General features: G+C 36.4%; 1 protein-coding gene across 1 annotated transcript in view; it reads right to left on the bottom strand.

Moving 5' to 3' along the window:
- Nucleotides 1-15,226, bottom strand: part of LOC129274136 (golgin subfamily A member 4-like) — a 23,454-nt gene extending 8,228 nt beyond the window's left edge. The window contains exons 1-9 of the mRNA XM_064108729.1: nucleotides 15,025-15,226; nucleotides 5,848-6,006; nucleotides 5,243-5,476; nucleotides 4,558-4,605; nucleotides 3,950-4,006; nucleotides 3,320-3,418; nucleotides 2,192-2,329; nucleotides 1,665-1,784; nucleotides 865-1,096 (exon numbers count right to left, since the gene is read on the bottom strand). Coding sequence (XP_063964799.1) covers nucleotides 865-1,096; nucleotides 1,665-1,784; nucleotides 2,192-2,329; nucleotides 3,320-3,418; nucleotides 3,950-4,006; nucleotides 4,558-4,605; nucleotides 5,243-5,476; nucleotides 5,848-6,006; nucleotides 15,025-15,111 — 1,174 coding nt within the window. The 5' untranslated portion in view covers nucleotides 15,112-15,226. The remainder of the gene's footprint in view (nucleotides 1-864; nucleotides 1,097-1,664; nucleotides 1,785-2,191; nucleotides 2,330-3,319; nucleotides 3,419-3,949; nucleotides 4,007-4,557; nucleotides 4,606-5,242; nucleotides 5,477-5,847; nucleotides 6,007-15,024) is intronic.
- Nucleotides 15,227-15,355: the final 129 nt, after the last annotated feature.

Raw genomic sequence — 15,355 nt, 5'->3', positions numbered from 1 at the left:
TTAATGTAAATGTATCTTGTTATTCATTTGTGAGTCTGTTTTAAATCTTATTTTCTAAAGTTTGAAATACTACCTACATTATCAACATTTCTCCCTCACAATCATGCTTTGTCTTTTTTTCTCTTTGTTTTTTTAATTCTGTCTACTTCTCTTACTCTTTCCCTTTCTCAATCTTTTTCTATCTCGTAAACAAATGTTTATCTTCTACTCCTACATGCTTCAATATAATTTTAACTTTCTTTGATACTGGACAACTCATGTTGAAAGAAATACACAGGGTAATGATGAAGGATCCATCAATATAAAAAATATGACACATCACACGCAATATTGTGAAAAGAACCAAAAGCAGTATTACAATGTAGTATGTCTCACCATGCCCTAAACACTCATTGACATCTAATATCACATCAAACTGAAAGAGCGGCACATTCCGTGGGCAATGATATGTGAGATTATATTAAAAAGGAAAAGGAGGAAGAGGGGGAGGGGAAATGAAGAGGAAGACGAAGAAGAGGGAGAAATGGGGAGAAGGGGAACAAGGAGGAGAAGGAGGAAATGGAGAAAGGGGAGAAAGAGAAGAAGGAGGAGAAGGAGGAGGACAAAAAGAAGAAGAAGAAGAAGGAAGAAGAAGAATATGATGATGACAGGGGAAAAAAGGAAAAGGAAAAGAAGAAGGTTGAGGAGGGGAAATTGGGGAAAAGGTATTGTGGAGAAGAAAAGTAAGAAGAAAAAGAATAGGGAAAAGAAATTATGAACAGAAATGAGGAAAAGAAAAAGAGCAGAACATGCGGGTGAGAGAAAGAATAAGACGAGGAGGAAGGAGAAAAATGGCAAAGGAAAAATTCTATATATTTTACTTACTTTGTTTCTTGTTCTTCTCTCCTTCAGCTTTGAGCATCTCAGCTTCATTGGCAGCAGCCTGTGCTTTAGCCCTCAGCTCTGAGATTTGTTGCTCTCTGTGTTCAAGCTCACCATGCATCATCTGTTTGGTTTCTGCAATGGCCAAGGCTTTCTCCTCGACGGACTGGTCAAGCTCGTCCTTGGCCTTGCTCAGTTTCTCAGCAAACTTGGCTTGCTCCAGACTATGCTGCTCCTGTGAATGGTCAAGATGCAAAAATATATACTTAGTGATGAAGTTCTTCATCAAGCAAGAGTCTATAGTTTGTCATTGTAATGAGAAAATATTTCTATAAAAAGTCTGTAGACATGTCAGTTGTGGTAACGATCTTAATTAGTTCATTCATTTATTTAGTTGCTTATTTATAAATTAATCAAATCATATCTAGTATTCATTCTTTCTTTCCTTTTCATTCATTCATTAATTTTTTTATAGTTATTTTCTTATTTGATTAGAATATTATTTATTTACTTATTTTCATAATTTATTTGTTTATTTTAATATAGATTGTTTTATTTAATTATTCACCAATTTATTCAGTCATTCATTTATTCATTTATTACTCATTTCATTCTACTGCATACAACAGGATAGGCCCATCAATTTACAATATTTTACAATGCTTTACTTGGGAGCCAAGCAATATCACGCTAAAAGTCAGTTACGCAAAACAGCAGAGGGCAGCACTCAATTTCTTCACTAATGAATGGATTGACATTGAATGAATCAATGAAGATCGTGAACATGGAAACATAAATCTTACCTTTAATTGTTCTAGTTCTTTTGCTGTAGCTTCTTTCTCACTAACAAGCTGGGCAGTCCTCTCTTTGTTCTTGCCAATGGTTTCTTTACATTTTCCAAGCAAGTTTTCTAAGCGTTTCACCTGCATATGAAAACATAAACCCCTATATTCAAAAGAGTGTTCTGCTGCGTCGTATTATTGAAATCAGTAGTCACCTGACAGCAAATCTTATATGTCGTACTGTACTTTAGTAGCAGATAAATGTAATTCAAATGTTAGCATTTTTCATTTTAAACTACTGACAACAAATAATGCCTGGCACTTGACCATCTAAAGTATGAGAAAAAAATTGTAAATAAAGAACATAACACAAGAAACCTGTCAAGTTGTGTTGTTTTGTTGAGACCTGTCAAGTCTTGTAATCCATCATTACTCCACTGATGCATGGAAATGCTGGCATAGTGCTTCAAAATATTGTTTTTTTTTAAGTAATATTTGCATCATAATAGGTCAAATAATTCATATCATATTTTAATATTTTTGCTAACCTTTTCTTTAAGGTTGTTGACTGTTTCCATGGTAGCAGTATCACCCTCCCCTGAGGCTGCTAGGGTAGAGGGGCTTGCAGGAGGTTTATCTGAGCTATCAGTCTCATCAACACTCTTTCCTGTCTTCAATAATTTAACCTGTTACAGGAGATGGATGGAAACACTAAGGCCTGTATTCTGAAGTCGGGTTTAACATAAACTCAAGTTTAAAGTTGTGATTTAAGCATGGATAGCCAATTGTTGCATAAATCACTAACGGAAGAGATATCATATATCAGCTCATTTGGCTCTAAAATAATTCATAATTGTCTAGGAAGTATAAATAGATGATTGTCTTCCCCATCGATGAGTCAGAAAAGAGCACAGTAAACAAAAGAAACATACAACTTGATAAAAATTTTGACACTTTTGGCTTCCCATAATTTTGGCACAGAGTTAGACCATGGTCTAAGTTAAACCTGACTTCAGAATATAGGCCCATGCGTAGACTCTATCTATTGCCGGGGTAGGTATGAATAACAAATGCACAGAAAAGAAACTGATATTTCTTGATTAAATTGTGGCATGGTGTATGTATTCAACAACATATAAAAGGGTGGATGAATGGCATACTAATCCTGAGTCTATATCTATCCTATGTTCAATTCATAAGTCCCTGATTTAGTGCAAACAGTTTGGCAAATGTACTAATTTTCTAATGTATGAATACATGTAGATAAACTATTATTTATAACTAGGGTGTATGAGAAAACAAATGTATTGCATGTGTACATTTATAACTACACAAGTACAAGGACCTCTGTAAATCTGTCCAAGGCAGAGTCCAGGTGAAAAGCATATACAAAAATAAATTAATTTGTGTAATATTCAATGTTCCACGGCTGTTTTTCATAGCCTAAAACAGTGACTTATCACTGATGAGCACTGATAAGTAAAAGATCAGGTGGCACTTTCCGAAAGTTGTTTATAAGTTACACATTACTTAACAAACTGGTGACACTTTCTTGTGACAAGTGCTATAGCCTAATACTTATTGGTCACTAGAAGGGTTATCAGTCGTTCATTAACTCATTCCTAACTTACAAACAGCTTTATGAAACACCCACCCAGAATGGTGTATAATCTCACCTGTGTTTGTAGTACTTTTACCATCTCATCTTTCTCTTCGAGAGATAAACGGAATGTTTCTTCCATGTGCATCTTGGCCCCCCTGTCAAGTTCAGCTGCCTGAAAGATAAAAGTTTACATGATTGTTGGTTTAGTTTTGTTTACTTATCTTCCTCCCCTAGATTGTCCTTCTGCTTCTCGTTCTCATTATTTTTTCTTATTTTCTGCATCTCATTTCCCCTCTCGTCCTCCTTCTCCTCCCTCTCTTCTTTTCCACTCTTTTTTTCTCTTTTTCCTCTTCTTCTCCTCCTTCTTTTTCTCTTCCTCCTTTCTCTTATTCTTCTTCCTTCTCCTTCCTCCTCCACCTTCATTTTCTTCTTCATTTCTCCTCCTTTTTCTTCTTCCTCTCCTCTTTTTTTGTCGTCCACTTTTCCTTCTTCTCTCACTTCTTCTTCTCCTCCTTCATCCTCCTCCTTCTTCTACTACTACTCCTCCTTCTCCTCCTTCTTCTACTACTGCTCCTCCTCCTTCCTCCTCCTCCTTCTTCTACTACTCCTCCTTTTCCTTTCCCTTCTTCTCCTCCTCCTTCTCCTTCTCCTCCTCCTCATTCTTCTCCTCAGCAACAATATGTCTGCCATATTAAGTTCTTACCTCTTTGAGTTCTGATATTCTCCTGAGTGCTTTATCCTGAGTTTGTGACATGATATTCTACAAAAAAAGAGAAAAGAGGACAGGAAATAGAGATGATGTAGAAAATTATCATTGATTCATATGAAATTTTCTGATTTAAAGACAGTCCTTATTCAAGTTACCACAGAATTTTTGCACCAAACAACATTAACATGTACAATTACTGCCAAATACTGACATGTTCACTATCGCTACTACAACTAATACTACAACTACTACTACTACTACTTCTACTACTACTACTACCAGTACTACTACTACATGTACTACTACTACTGTACTACTACAACTACTACTACTACTACTAATAATAATAATAATAATAGCAATAATAATAATAATAATGATAATAATCATAATAATTAATACAACAGTACTAATAATAGTGATTTATAAATAATTCTTTTGATTTAAAATAATCCAAAACAGCATCTTTGCACATCAATTATTTGAAGCAGATGGCTACAACATCATCAGAATCGTCCAATGACACACATCAACATCAAATCACAAAAATGTTCCTGCAATGCAAGTTTACTTTTAGGCAACCACAGAATATTGTAACATACCTTGATTTTCTCATTTTCCTTTTGTAAGTCTTTATACGCTCCTGAGGCCTGCAAGTATTTGTGAGAAAATATAAAACATCATATTGATAGTCCATACTATTTTGGTCAAAGAGAAGGCATGTAGTGATAAAATAAATCTTCAAAAGGATATCAGCCTTTTATGTTAGAGATAAATAATATGATCAATTCCATTGGGTAAAGGTCACAAAGTGAATCCAAACAGAATTTAACAAAATGACCACCAACTCTGTTTGTACATGCACAGGGTAATATTTCACCAAAGATGTTAATAAATGTGACTATATGTCACAATTGAATTCCAAGTTGAATGCAAGATTTAGAGCATCACCACATTTGGCAGACCATGCACAGAGGATGCACACTTCTATGTAGTCATCAATAAGGAGATGCGTGTGAACTGGTGACTGTAGTTGAACATGGCCAGGGCATTTTGAAAAGGGGTGGGGACAAGATAATTAATAATTTATTCAATTTATAAAAGAAAATGCAAAGGTACTCCTGAGTTGCATGACATGCATCTTTTTATCCTATTTTTTTTCTCCTTTTCTCCTCCTTTTAAAAAAAATAAAACCACTTGAATAATCAAGGGGCAGTCCCCCCTGCCCCTTCCCCTATAGTGCTGCCCCTATAACTGTAATGGGGATGTTAAAAACCAGATTCCCACCTCCTTATATCTTGTCCTGTATTTGAACGAGCTCCTCTCCATGAGCTTATAGCGCTGGAACAGCTCTTCTTTTCTCATGGAATCCATGGTCAATCCCGATTCTTCCATCTCGCTCTCGGTATCAGAGGGCGCTTCATAGACGCTGGTAGGGGCCTGGTACTGAGGGAAGAGGGGGCTTTCACCCAGGGATGGGGGTGCACCTTGCTTAGGCCGAGGCGGTGTTGCAGCATTTTCCTGCAGATGGAAAATTTAATAATAAAATAAAATGGATTTACAACTATTTTCAAAAATATACCACATACATCAAAATAGCAAAGCGCAGAGTCTAGCCCCTGATATATAAACATGACACAATAAAACCATATTTCTTAATTTTTCATGATTTTTGCTCTAGATATCTGATTTGGATGATAACAAAATTATTTAACCATATTGCCCTCATCTAAAGCCTCAGGCCAATATGGTTCTGTTGCGGGCAATATATATTTGATGTTCCCCTCAAGGCCAGTCAATATTATATACATATATACAGCTGGCGATGATCAAATTGTTTAGCATTGAAAAGTGCTGACAAACAAGAGTGTATACATGTAAGAGCTAATTACCAAGGGTGTTGATTGTTTGATGATTGCTTGTTCAGCCTCTGGAGCTGATGAGCTGACTTTGTTCCGAGGTCCCTGGTTAGGGGTTCCTGGTGTAGTACTGGTAGAGGAAGGGGTTCTAGGTCTGGCTTCCGCACCGCTGGGGGTCTTGTCATTGGGGGTCTGGTGGGCAAAACAAGGTAAAGAATGGATTAGAGTCAAAGTACACAAAGGATGATGCTGCTATTATGACAATTACAATAGTAGTGATAACAATAAGAAAAAAAGTAATATTTTTAGAAATAAAAGTAAGAATAAAAATGATAATACAAATGTGACAATGATAATGATCATGATATAATAATAATAATAGCAACAATATCAATAATAATAATAAATATAGAATAAATAAATAAATATATTGTCACATTGAATAATTATCATTCTGATAATAATTATTCAATGTTTAATCATCATTATCATCATTTCATAACCATCAACCATTCAAAAATATCAATCATTATCATTAAATCAGTCACAATAAATTTAATTCAAATACTGCAAAATGTATATAATTTGACAACACAGCAACATGATTCATCAACCTCATCATCATTATTATCCTAATTATACTAAATGATAATTAAACTAATAGTAATGCAAAAAAATAATACTTCACTTTACATCGAACTATTTTTTCTGTTTTTCTAGTATTAGTTGTGAAGTTGCTAGATCTATACATGTACAAGTACCAAAGGCATACGGTACTTTTAGCTTGTAGAGACTCAGGTACTAGACTAAATTATTCATGGCGAAGTTCAATGCAGCAAATGTTCAATTTTAAAGAGGATTAATTTTAATGATCAATATCATTTGCCATCCATAACTAATGCTTAACCTGTCACCCAAGTCATAATAAAATGAAATATAGTCATTCAATTCAGTGCTGTTTTTCCTCCATGTATTGTGGATTATGAAACTGAAAGATAAATGACACGTTCACATGATGGCACACTGGGTGTGGTAATGATGTAACACATGTTTAACATTCAGAGAGCTACAGAATGAAATGTGCCTATGCCTATCAAGGAACTAGATTTTTACTTGCACAAACAGCACAATGTTTTAAAAGCACTAACAAGTATGCACTGCAGATGAGCACCCAAGATATTTCCTTAGCACTACATCCTGACTTATGGATCCTGCTGAGTATCGTTGTAGAAGTAGAAGGAGTACCGGTATGGTTTACACAACATAATGGAAAATAGAACAAATTCAAAATCAAATGGGTAAAAAATAAAACTGGATGGTCAAATGATGAATAACTGTACACTTTTATCCACAATTTGACCTAAAATATATATATGCTCTATTTTTTAAATGATATATCATGATGTTTATGGGATGAAATTGAGCGGGATGATGATACACACACAACTGACATTCATTTGTGTATGATACCTGGGGCCTCCTTGAGTTTAGGGAATCCCGATCAGGTTTCGAATCTGGTGTCGAGGATGGAGTAGAACTAGCATTGGTATTTCCGACACCTGGGGACTTGATGGGCTGTTAGTTACACAGAAAATAGTGAGCAAAGAGGTGAAGAAGATATAAAGTACAGAATCCCTGTGTCCAATCTCAAAAAGAGTTGTGAATACTTAGGCCTGTATTCTGAATTCGGGTTTAAATTAAACCCTGGTTAAAAGTTGTGGTTCAAGTATGGAGAGCCAATTGGGCACAAATCCTTAACAGTTCACATCCAATTTATTAACTCATTTGATACTCAAATTGTTCATAATTGTCTGGGAATGATAATTGAAGTATTTTTCTTCATTACGAAAGCAGAGGGAAACAAAATAGCAAATATGAGAAATGTACAATATAAGCAAAAGTTTGGAGTTTTTGGCTTCCCTTAATTTTAGCACATAGTTAGACCGTGGTCTGTTAAACCTCACTTCAGAATATAGGCCATAGTGATTAATCTGATTAAAAATCAACTATAATCAATTACATGTATAATGATCATAATTTTTTCGACGGGAAATTTGCACTATGTTGAACAAAAGAGAAACGCACTGAATTATCAAGAGAACTAGGAATGTATGAGTTTAAATGTCATCTAGAAATCAGTCTAAACATGCATAATTTTGGATGTTTGTGTTGCTGGTTTTCCATACATGTAGCTGTGGTATGTAGATCAGATCAATCACAACTCTTTGTATTAATGGCAGGACCCTGTTGTGCAAGGTTATTAGAGATAAGATACTTTATACTTCGCATTATTGTGTGAGTTTATCCAGTCAGTCTTGAACTCTTGGGACGTTAATAAGGAATATTTCAGGCTGAAAAAAATTGTATATCTAAATAAAATACAGCAAATTCAATTAAATCTTGGGAAGATTTTCAAAATGGCAAATTGAAAAACAAATCTGAGAATAACTAAGAATGCATTTAAATTGTCCATGAACTTTGTGAACTTTGAAATTAACAAGAATTGTCCATGATGCAGGGGTGAATGGCCATTGCACCTTCTGCCATTAGAACATGCAGTGTGAGGCAACTTGACTGTTAATGACTCTTGTACATGTAGCATTGACTTTTGTATTATAAATGCAATTTTCAATTCATGTCCATTTGCTAGGGAGATCAGAGACTTCTAGAAAGCTAACAGGAATCCCAACAAATTTGGTACATGTACCATTGGAGAGCTTGTAAAATAATGAAAATACAAAGCAACCTTGCGATTTCTCATATTTTTTGTCTAATGAGCGAAAGAGGGCGCGCGATTTATTTTCATATCAAAGACACTACAAGGGAAAGACTAGAAACAAAAACTATCTTACACGTCAATTGATGCAAAGCATTACGCGAAGTCGGCAAAGTGTCCAATCTTTTTACTGTAAAGACTTTGGTGGAACTTTAATTGACAAACGAACGGTGGCACTTGCGAGGCTTCGTTCAAGGTACGTAGAATTTTCTATATTTTTTGTTTAATTTGTCATCGCTTTGAATATTTTCCAAAATGTATTAAAATTATCGTCAGCAAAAATAATAAAAAAGTATGTTTTTTAAGTTATTGCATTTATTGGTTCTCTATTTTATCAAACAATCATTGGAATTGGGCATACAATGAATAAAAAATCTAGTTTAAAAAATACCGACAAGCTGAATTAAGGTTGTGAATTGTATTAGCGCCAACAACGACCTTCCTTTTATTTCCATGGAAGAAACATGCGAAGCCACTTTCCAGGCCGAGGTAAGCGATTTTGCTCTTTTTGGGTCCTTTTTAAATAAAAAAATATGTTAAGAATTGAAAATGGAACGCTTTTCACCAGAAAAAGCCCTGGTGAGTAGCGGAATGGATTTCGGCTAACATCATTCACGTTATGAAGCGATGTAAACGGCAACTCTAAAATCCATCGCGTAAACACGTTGGTTGTGTGAGGTTAGTATATATACTAACCTCACAATACGTGTGAGTGGGCATGGCCTAACTATGGGGGTGTCGCCTAGAGTGCCAGAAGTCTCGGAGAAGTGGGATCGCAACACGCGCGACGCGACCCACCAGTTAGAAATCCACTGCCAAACGCGGTTCATGGTGCGAGGTTAGTATACTAAATACTAACCTCACAATACGTGTGAGTGATGCGGACAGAGCCGAGCGAGGTGTGTCGGCATCGCGGTGGGCCTAATCTTGAGGACGCAATGATGATGACTTTTAAAATAATGAAATATACTTCTTCATCATTGACGTCTTGACACTCTTCCCATAGTCGCAGAAGAGAAGGACCAAAACAAAGATTTAGGAAATCCATCTTTTGAAACCAAAATCACGTGAACTTTATAAATTTTATTGATTTCCACACCTTCCTACGCCTAATGCGCAGGAAGGTTTTAAAATTATTATATAAAAATGTAGAAAATAGAGGTTTCTTACCTAATGCCGCGTAGACCCCTCGATCCACATGTAAACGGTTTGTAAACAACGGAAATACAACAGCGTTGACCCTTGAACCGTTTATGTACAAAATGACGTACTTCCGGCTAGCAATGCCGTTCTGACAAATAATTTATAGAAAAAAATTATTATTTCACAAATACTAAAATTTATTACGTAATTACAATTATCAGTATTAAACTAATTATTTATAATTACGTATTGAATTTTAGTATTTGTGAAATAATAATTTTTTCTATGAATTATTCGTCAGAACGGCATTGCTAGCCAGAAGTACGTCATACATAAACGGTTCAAGGGTCGACGACGCTATTGTATTTCCGTATTTCCGTTGTTTACATGTGGATCGAGGGGTCTACGCGGCATCAGTTAGGTAAGAAACCTTTATTTTCTACATTTTTATATAACAATTTTTAAAACCTTCCTACGCATTAGGCGTAGGAAGGTGTGAAAATCTATACAATTCATAAACTTCACGTGATTTTGGTTTCAAAAGATGGATTTCCTAGGGAAATCCATTTTTGTTTTGGTCCTTCTCTTCTGCGACTATGGGAAGAGTGTCAAGACGTCAATGATGAAGAAGTGTATTTCATTATTTTAAAAGTCATCATCATTGCGTCCTCAAGACTAGGTGGGCCTGGGCCACCCATGGGTTCATTGCATCTCGCGTGCGAAGGAATATCATTCATATGCACGCGACACACACGACACATGCAAATATATAATGGGCTTTTGCCCAAATAAACATAACATATAATTTGGGATTTCACATTCTGCTATGACACTTACCGAACCATTTAGATCCTTTGGCGACTTCTCCTTGAAGTTTCTTTTAAAAAATATGTATTTTTCCTTGATCTTCAGTGAAGATTTCACAGAGATAAAAATTGATCAGCAACGATATCAATTATTGGCCAAAAGAGGGCGCGCGATTTATATTCATATCAAAGACACAAGGGAAAGACGAGGCACCTAATCTATTTTACACGCAAATCAACGCAAGGCATTACACGAAGTCTGTGATCTTTTCATTGTATAGACTTTGGTTTACCGTATTGGCGTTCGTTAAAGCTTGTACTGCTGGTTTAGTTCCAGGCACATATATTTTTTCAATTTTTTTTATTAGTCATCGTTTAAAATTATTTGCAAAAAAGTGTTATCATCGCCAATAATTATCTTGAATTATGTTTTTGAAGGTATTTCATTTATTGGTGCCCATAATTAGCCAATTAATCATAAGAATTGCGCTTTCAAAGAATTTAGACACAGTTGTAAAATTACCGAGGAGTTGAATCAAGGTTGTGAAATTTATTAGCGCCACCAACGGGCTTCCTTGTATTTCCGTAGAAAAAACAAGCGAAGTCACTTTCCAGGCCGAGGTAAGAGAATTTGCTTTTTTTGTACTATTATTATTTCCAAATAATGACTAATTTTTTTTTAGTGTATTGCCAGGCCTCTGTCGGGCAAGTGATAAAAAAATTTGCTTGCCCATAGAAAAAACTGCTTGCCCAATTTTTTTTCAAAAATTCTTTTGCTCTTAATTATTCTTTTCTGTCCTGGCTGAACTTGATTTACTGGCGCTGCCCTTGGCATTTCTTTTTCTTGTTCAAGTTGTTCTGGTCGCCGATCACGATGACAAAAGTCGCCTATTTTAATAGTCTGACGACTCATTGTTTATTTGGTTTGAAGTTGAAGCCGAGTCCTGGCCAGGGTGACAAGGTTTCAGTCATTCTTTGAATTGAATATAGAAAGAAAAAAAAGAAAAGAAGGGAAGATGAATAAATGTGTGAAAGTAAAAATAAAGAAGAGAAAGACAAAAAGAAAGAAAGAAAAAAGGTGGAGGAAAGAAAGAATGAAGGAAAGAAAATGTTTCCTTCATTCTTGGAAACAAAGAAAGAAGAAAACAGGAAGGAAGGAGGGAAGGAATGAAGGAAGAAAGGGAAATAAAGTATAAGGGAAAAGAATAAGAAGGACAAAATGAAATAAATAATGAAAGAAAGAAAGGAGGAAAGAGAGGGAGGAAAGAATGAAGGGAGGCCAGAATGAAAAAAAAAAAATAATGGAAGGAGAGAAAGAACGAAAATAAAAACGAGTGGAAGGGAGAAGGAATGAAGGAAATAAAAAAAGAAAATGTAATAAAGAAGGCAAGTAAGAGAAAGAAGGAAAGAAAGAAAATTAACAGAGAAAGGATCAGGAAATAAAAATAGATATGTAACAAAAAAGGGCAAGAAGGAAGGATATCAGGATAGAAAGAAAGAGGAAAAAAGTTCAAACTTCAAGCAAATAAAAACAATCCAATCACATAACAAAAATCCTGATATTTGGTGTTTTTATATATTTTTAAAATTAAAAAAAAAACTAAAATGTTTTAGAAATGAATAAAATACGGGACGTCTGGTCACCCTGGTCCTGGCCGAGTCAGTCCGAAGCTTGCTTGCATGCATTCAGCGCGATCTAGCTCGAGAGTCGACTGGCTCGCGATCGCTCGTGTACGTCCGTCCATGTACTGTAGCGGCGATGTATTAGAGCATGCGCTCTGAGGGCGAGAGAGGGGTTTCCCCAGCTAGCTCCTTCGTCGATTAGTAGCACATGCGCACAGTGTAGTTTAGAAAGTAAGATGGCAGCCCCCATCGAACGGGAACGCTGGCGATAAAATGTCGATGAATTGGCGCTGATTTGACAGGTTTCCACTGTTTTTTTACTACTATGAGTATGACATTGTATGAGAGATAATGCCGATAATTGCAATATATTATTATTTAAACTTTACTGTCATTTTGTCAATTTATCTTTTTCATTTTCAAAACAATTACTTACCCGATCGGGCAATTGACTTTGAAAAATGCTTGCCCGCACGTCAATTTCACTTGCCCCGGGCAAGCGGGTTTGTCGCGCCCTGGTATTGCTACTTACCGGAAATTTCGGAAAGACATGAACATGATGAAAGAGCCCCGGTGAGTAGCGAGGAGTTTCGGCAAATATTACTTCAGCAATGCCAATGAGGCGATGTTTGCCGACTACTTCGAAATCCAGGGTCAAACGCGGTCCGGTGTACAAGGTTTGTATACAATACGAACCTCATACTACTACCACTCACACGTATTGCGAGGTTAGTATATACTATTACTAACCTCGCACCACGAACCACGTTTGGCAGTGGATTTCTAACTAGTGCCAGTACTTTTAGTGGGTCGCGCGTGCTGGGATCTCACTTCTTGGCACTCCTAGTACCAATGAGGTCCAAACATTACATGTATGGACCTCATAGGCGACATAAGTGATAAAACCGGTTAGACATTGCCGTTTCTATTTGCACCCAAGGACTTTGGCAAATGTACGCCTTAATACAAATTGGATGGTAAAAATTTTGGTATGAATTAGTTCTTAACATCATAAATAATCTTTTACAATGTTTAAAAGTTAATGGATTGAGGTTAAACTTACATTTTCAGTCTTTTTTCTTGAATTCTTGGTGAGCGTTCCAAACGCTGTGAGGACTGATCAACTCCGATGTGATTCACGTACTGGTCAGCTGATCGGTCAGGTGATTGGTTGGTTATCTTTTTGTCAGACGTTCATAATTTATATTACAATATATCACAGAACAAAGAATTGATAAATGTCCATATAGACCCCCGAGATAAAATTTATAAACCACTTTAATGAATATAACATCTCTGTTATGCCCCATGCACAGACTCGTCTACATTGATTTCGATATTTAAGCGTCATTATAAAATTATAACAAAATGAACGCCTTGATTAAAGGCCATAACGCCTAGAGACTCGCGAGCGTCATGTGACAACTCGCCCTGGATTTGCATGTACAGGATCCTATGCTATGGCGACAACAGCCGCCGCAAGAGTTGGCCAGAAGAGGCGATGAAAACACAAAATTTGGAAAGAAAAGAACCTGTGAGTACCCATTTTACATTACAATTAGTATATAATTAATAAGTTAGACCTAAATTTAGGCCGTAATTTCTATGAATTGGCTGGAAATTCAAGGCCAAAACGTACCCGTCTGGCGTCGACTTTTCCAACACGTGTTGGAATAATACTACTAGCGGTGTAGCCGTAGGACTGTAGCCCCAGAGTGCTTCTTGGGTCCACAACACACGACTTCTATGGCTTGATTTTTCTGTGCGCGGCGGCATGTAATGAACCCTTGGGTGACTACTACTGACTTTTTTTTCAGTGTGAGTGGGCCTGGGCGTGCCTGCTGCTGCACTGCCTGGCACCACTCCTAGTCCTAGTACCAATGAGGTCCAACATTACATGTATGGACCTCATAGGCGACATCAGTAGTATTTTTGGTTAGAAATCTCTGAGAACAGGATATTTATATATTATATCACGACACAAGTACAAGCTATATTCCTTTCTCTTATTTAAATTATAATTTTATAGTGTAAATGCATCGTTAGCAACAACAAAAAATGAAAGAAATGAAGGGGAACTTACATTTTCACGGCTTTTTCCTGATTTTCTGGGCAGCTGCTCTTCTCTTCTGACTCGCGATCGAAGCTGATATGAAGATCACGTGATTCGCGTTCTCGTCAGCTGATCGGTTGGTTATTCTTTTCGTCAGACGTTGATAATATATATTTTATAATGCTAGCATTCATCGCTAATTTAGGTGAAAGAGATTGAAGTTAAACAGCGCCAGGTCGGAATCATAATTATTTTGGAAGAGTTTATTTATACACTCGATCTCATACCTGACGTAGACGGCGCTATTCAACAAATGCACAATCTTCAATATAAAAAATAAAACAGAAAGAACGCCTTGAACACAGGCCAAAATGCCTAACGATTTCTCCGCGGCATTAACAACTATCGTAAAGGGCGCTCCATTTATCAATAAAGATGGATGCTAAGCTGTCTATGGCGACAAAATTTGCCGCAAATATTTACGAAGAATTGTGAGAAATGGTCTGAAAATGCAACAAAAGAACCGGTGAGTACCGATTAAACATTATCAATTTATTTAATAGAACATATTTAATGACTACAATGTAACAATTTCTAGATAATATTGCTTAGTTCTAAGCTAGGGCGGCCCAAATGCGCGTGAGTGGAGTCCCAGTTTATTATTAGCACGGGTAAGTATTGGGGTGTCGCCTAGAGTGCCTGGCACTGGCCACTGCTAACCGCCACGCATTGCAAGTTTCAACCACATTCATTGCAGTGCGTGGGACTGTACAGTGAATATCGTAGTACAAGCTGCTGGTCATGCTTACCTGGTTTATTCCCTTCTTTTGATCCGGAGGACGAAGAGGAGACTTGGCCTCCTTGTCCTCTATCTGCTTTTTCATCTTTTTAAACATGATGGTGGTTGGACTTTATCAATTTTCAGGACAAATGATGATAAAAATTTTAGCGTTTATCATTTGTTACACGTAGTTCATTTATGAAGTTGGCAGACGAAATTTGGAAAGCTAGAGCTGCGGGATGAATGCATGGTATCCTGGAGAGGTCAAAATTCTCACGAGCGTGACAAGGTCTTTCCAAGAAAAAATAATCCTTATGCGAAATTTTCAGTTCATAATATTCTTAATTTGATAGATTTAA

This window comes from Lytechinus pictus, chromosome 13 (assembly GCF_037042905.1).
Source record: "Lytechinus pictus isolate F3 Inbred chromosome 13, Lp3.0, whole genome shotgun sequence".
NCBI classification, from domain to species: Eukaryota; Metazoa; Echinodermata; class Echinoidea; order Temnopleuroida; family Toxopneustidae; genus Lytechinus; species Lytechinus pictus.
This window is presented reverse-complemented; position numbering and strand designations above follow the sequence as displayed.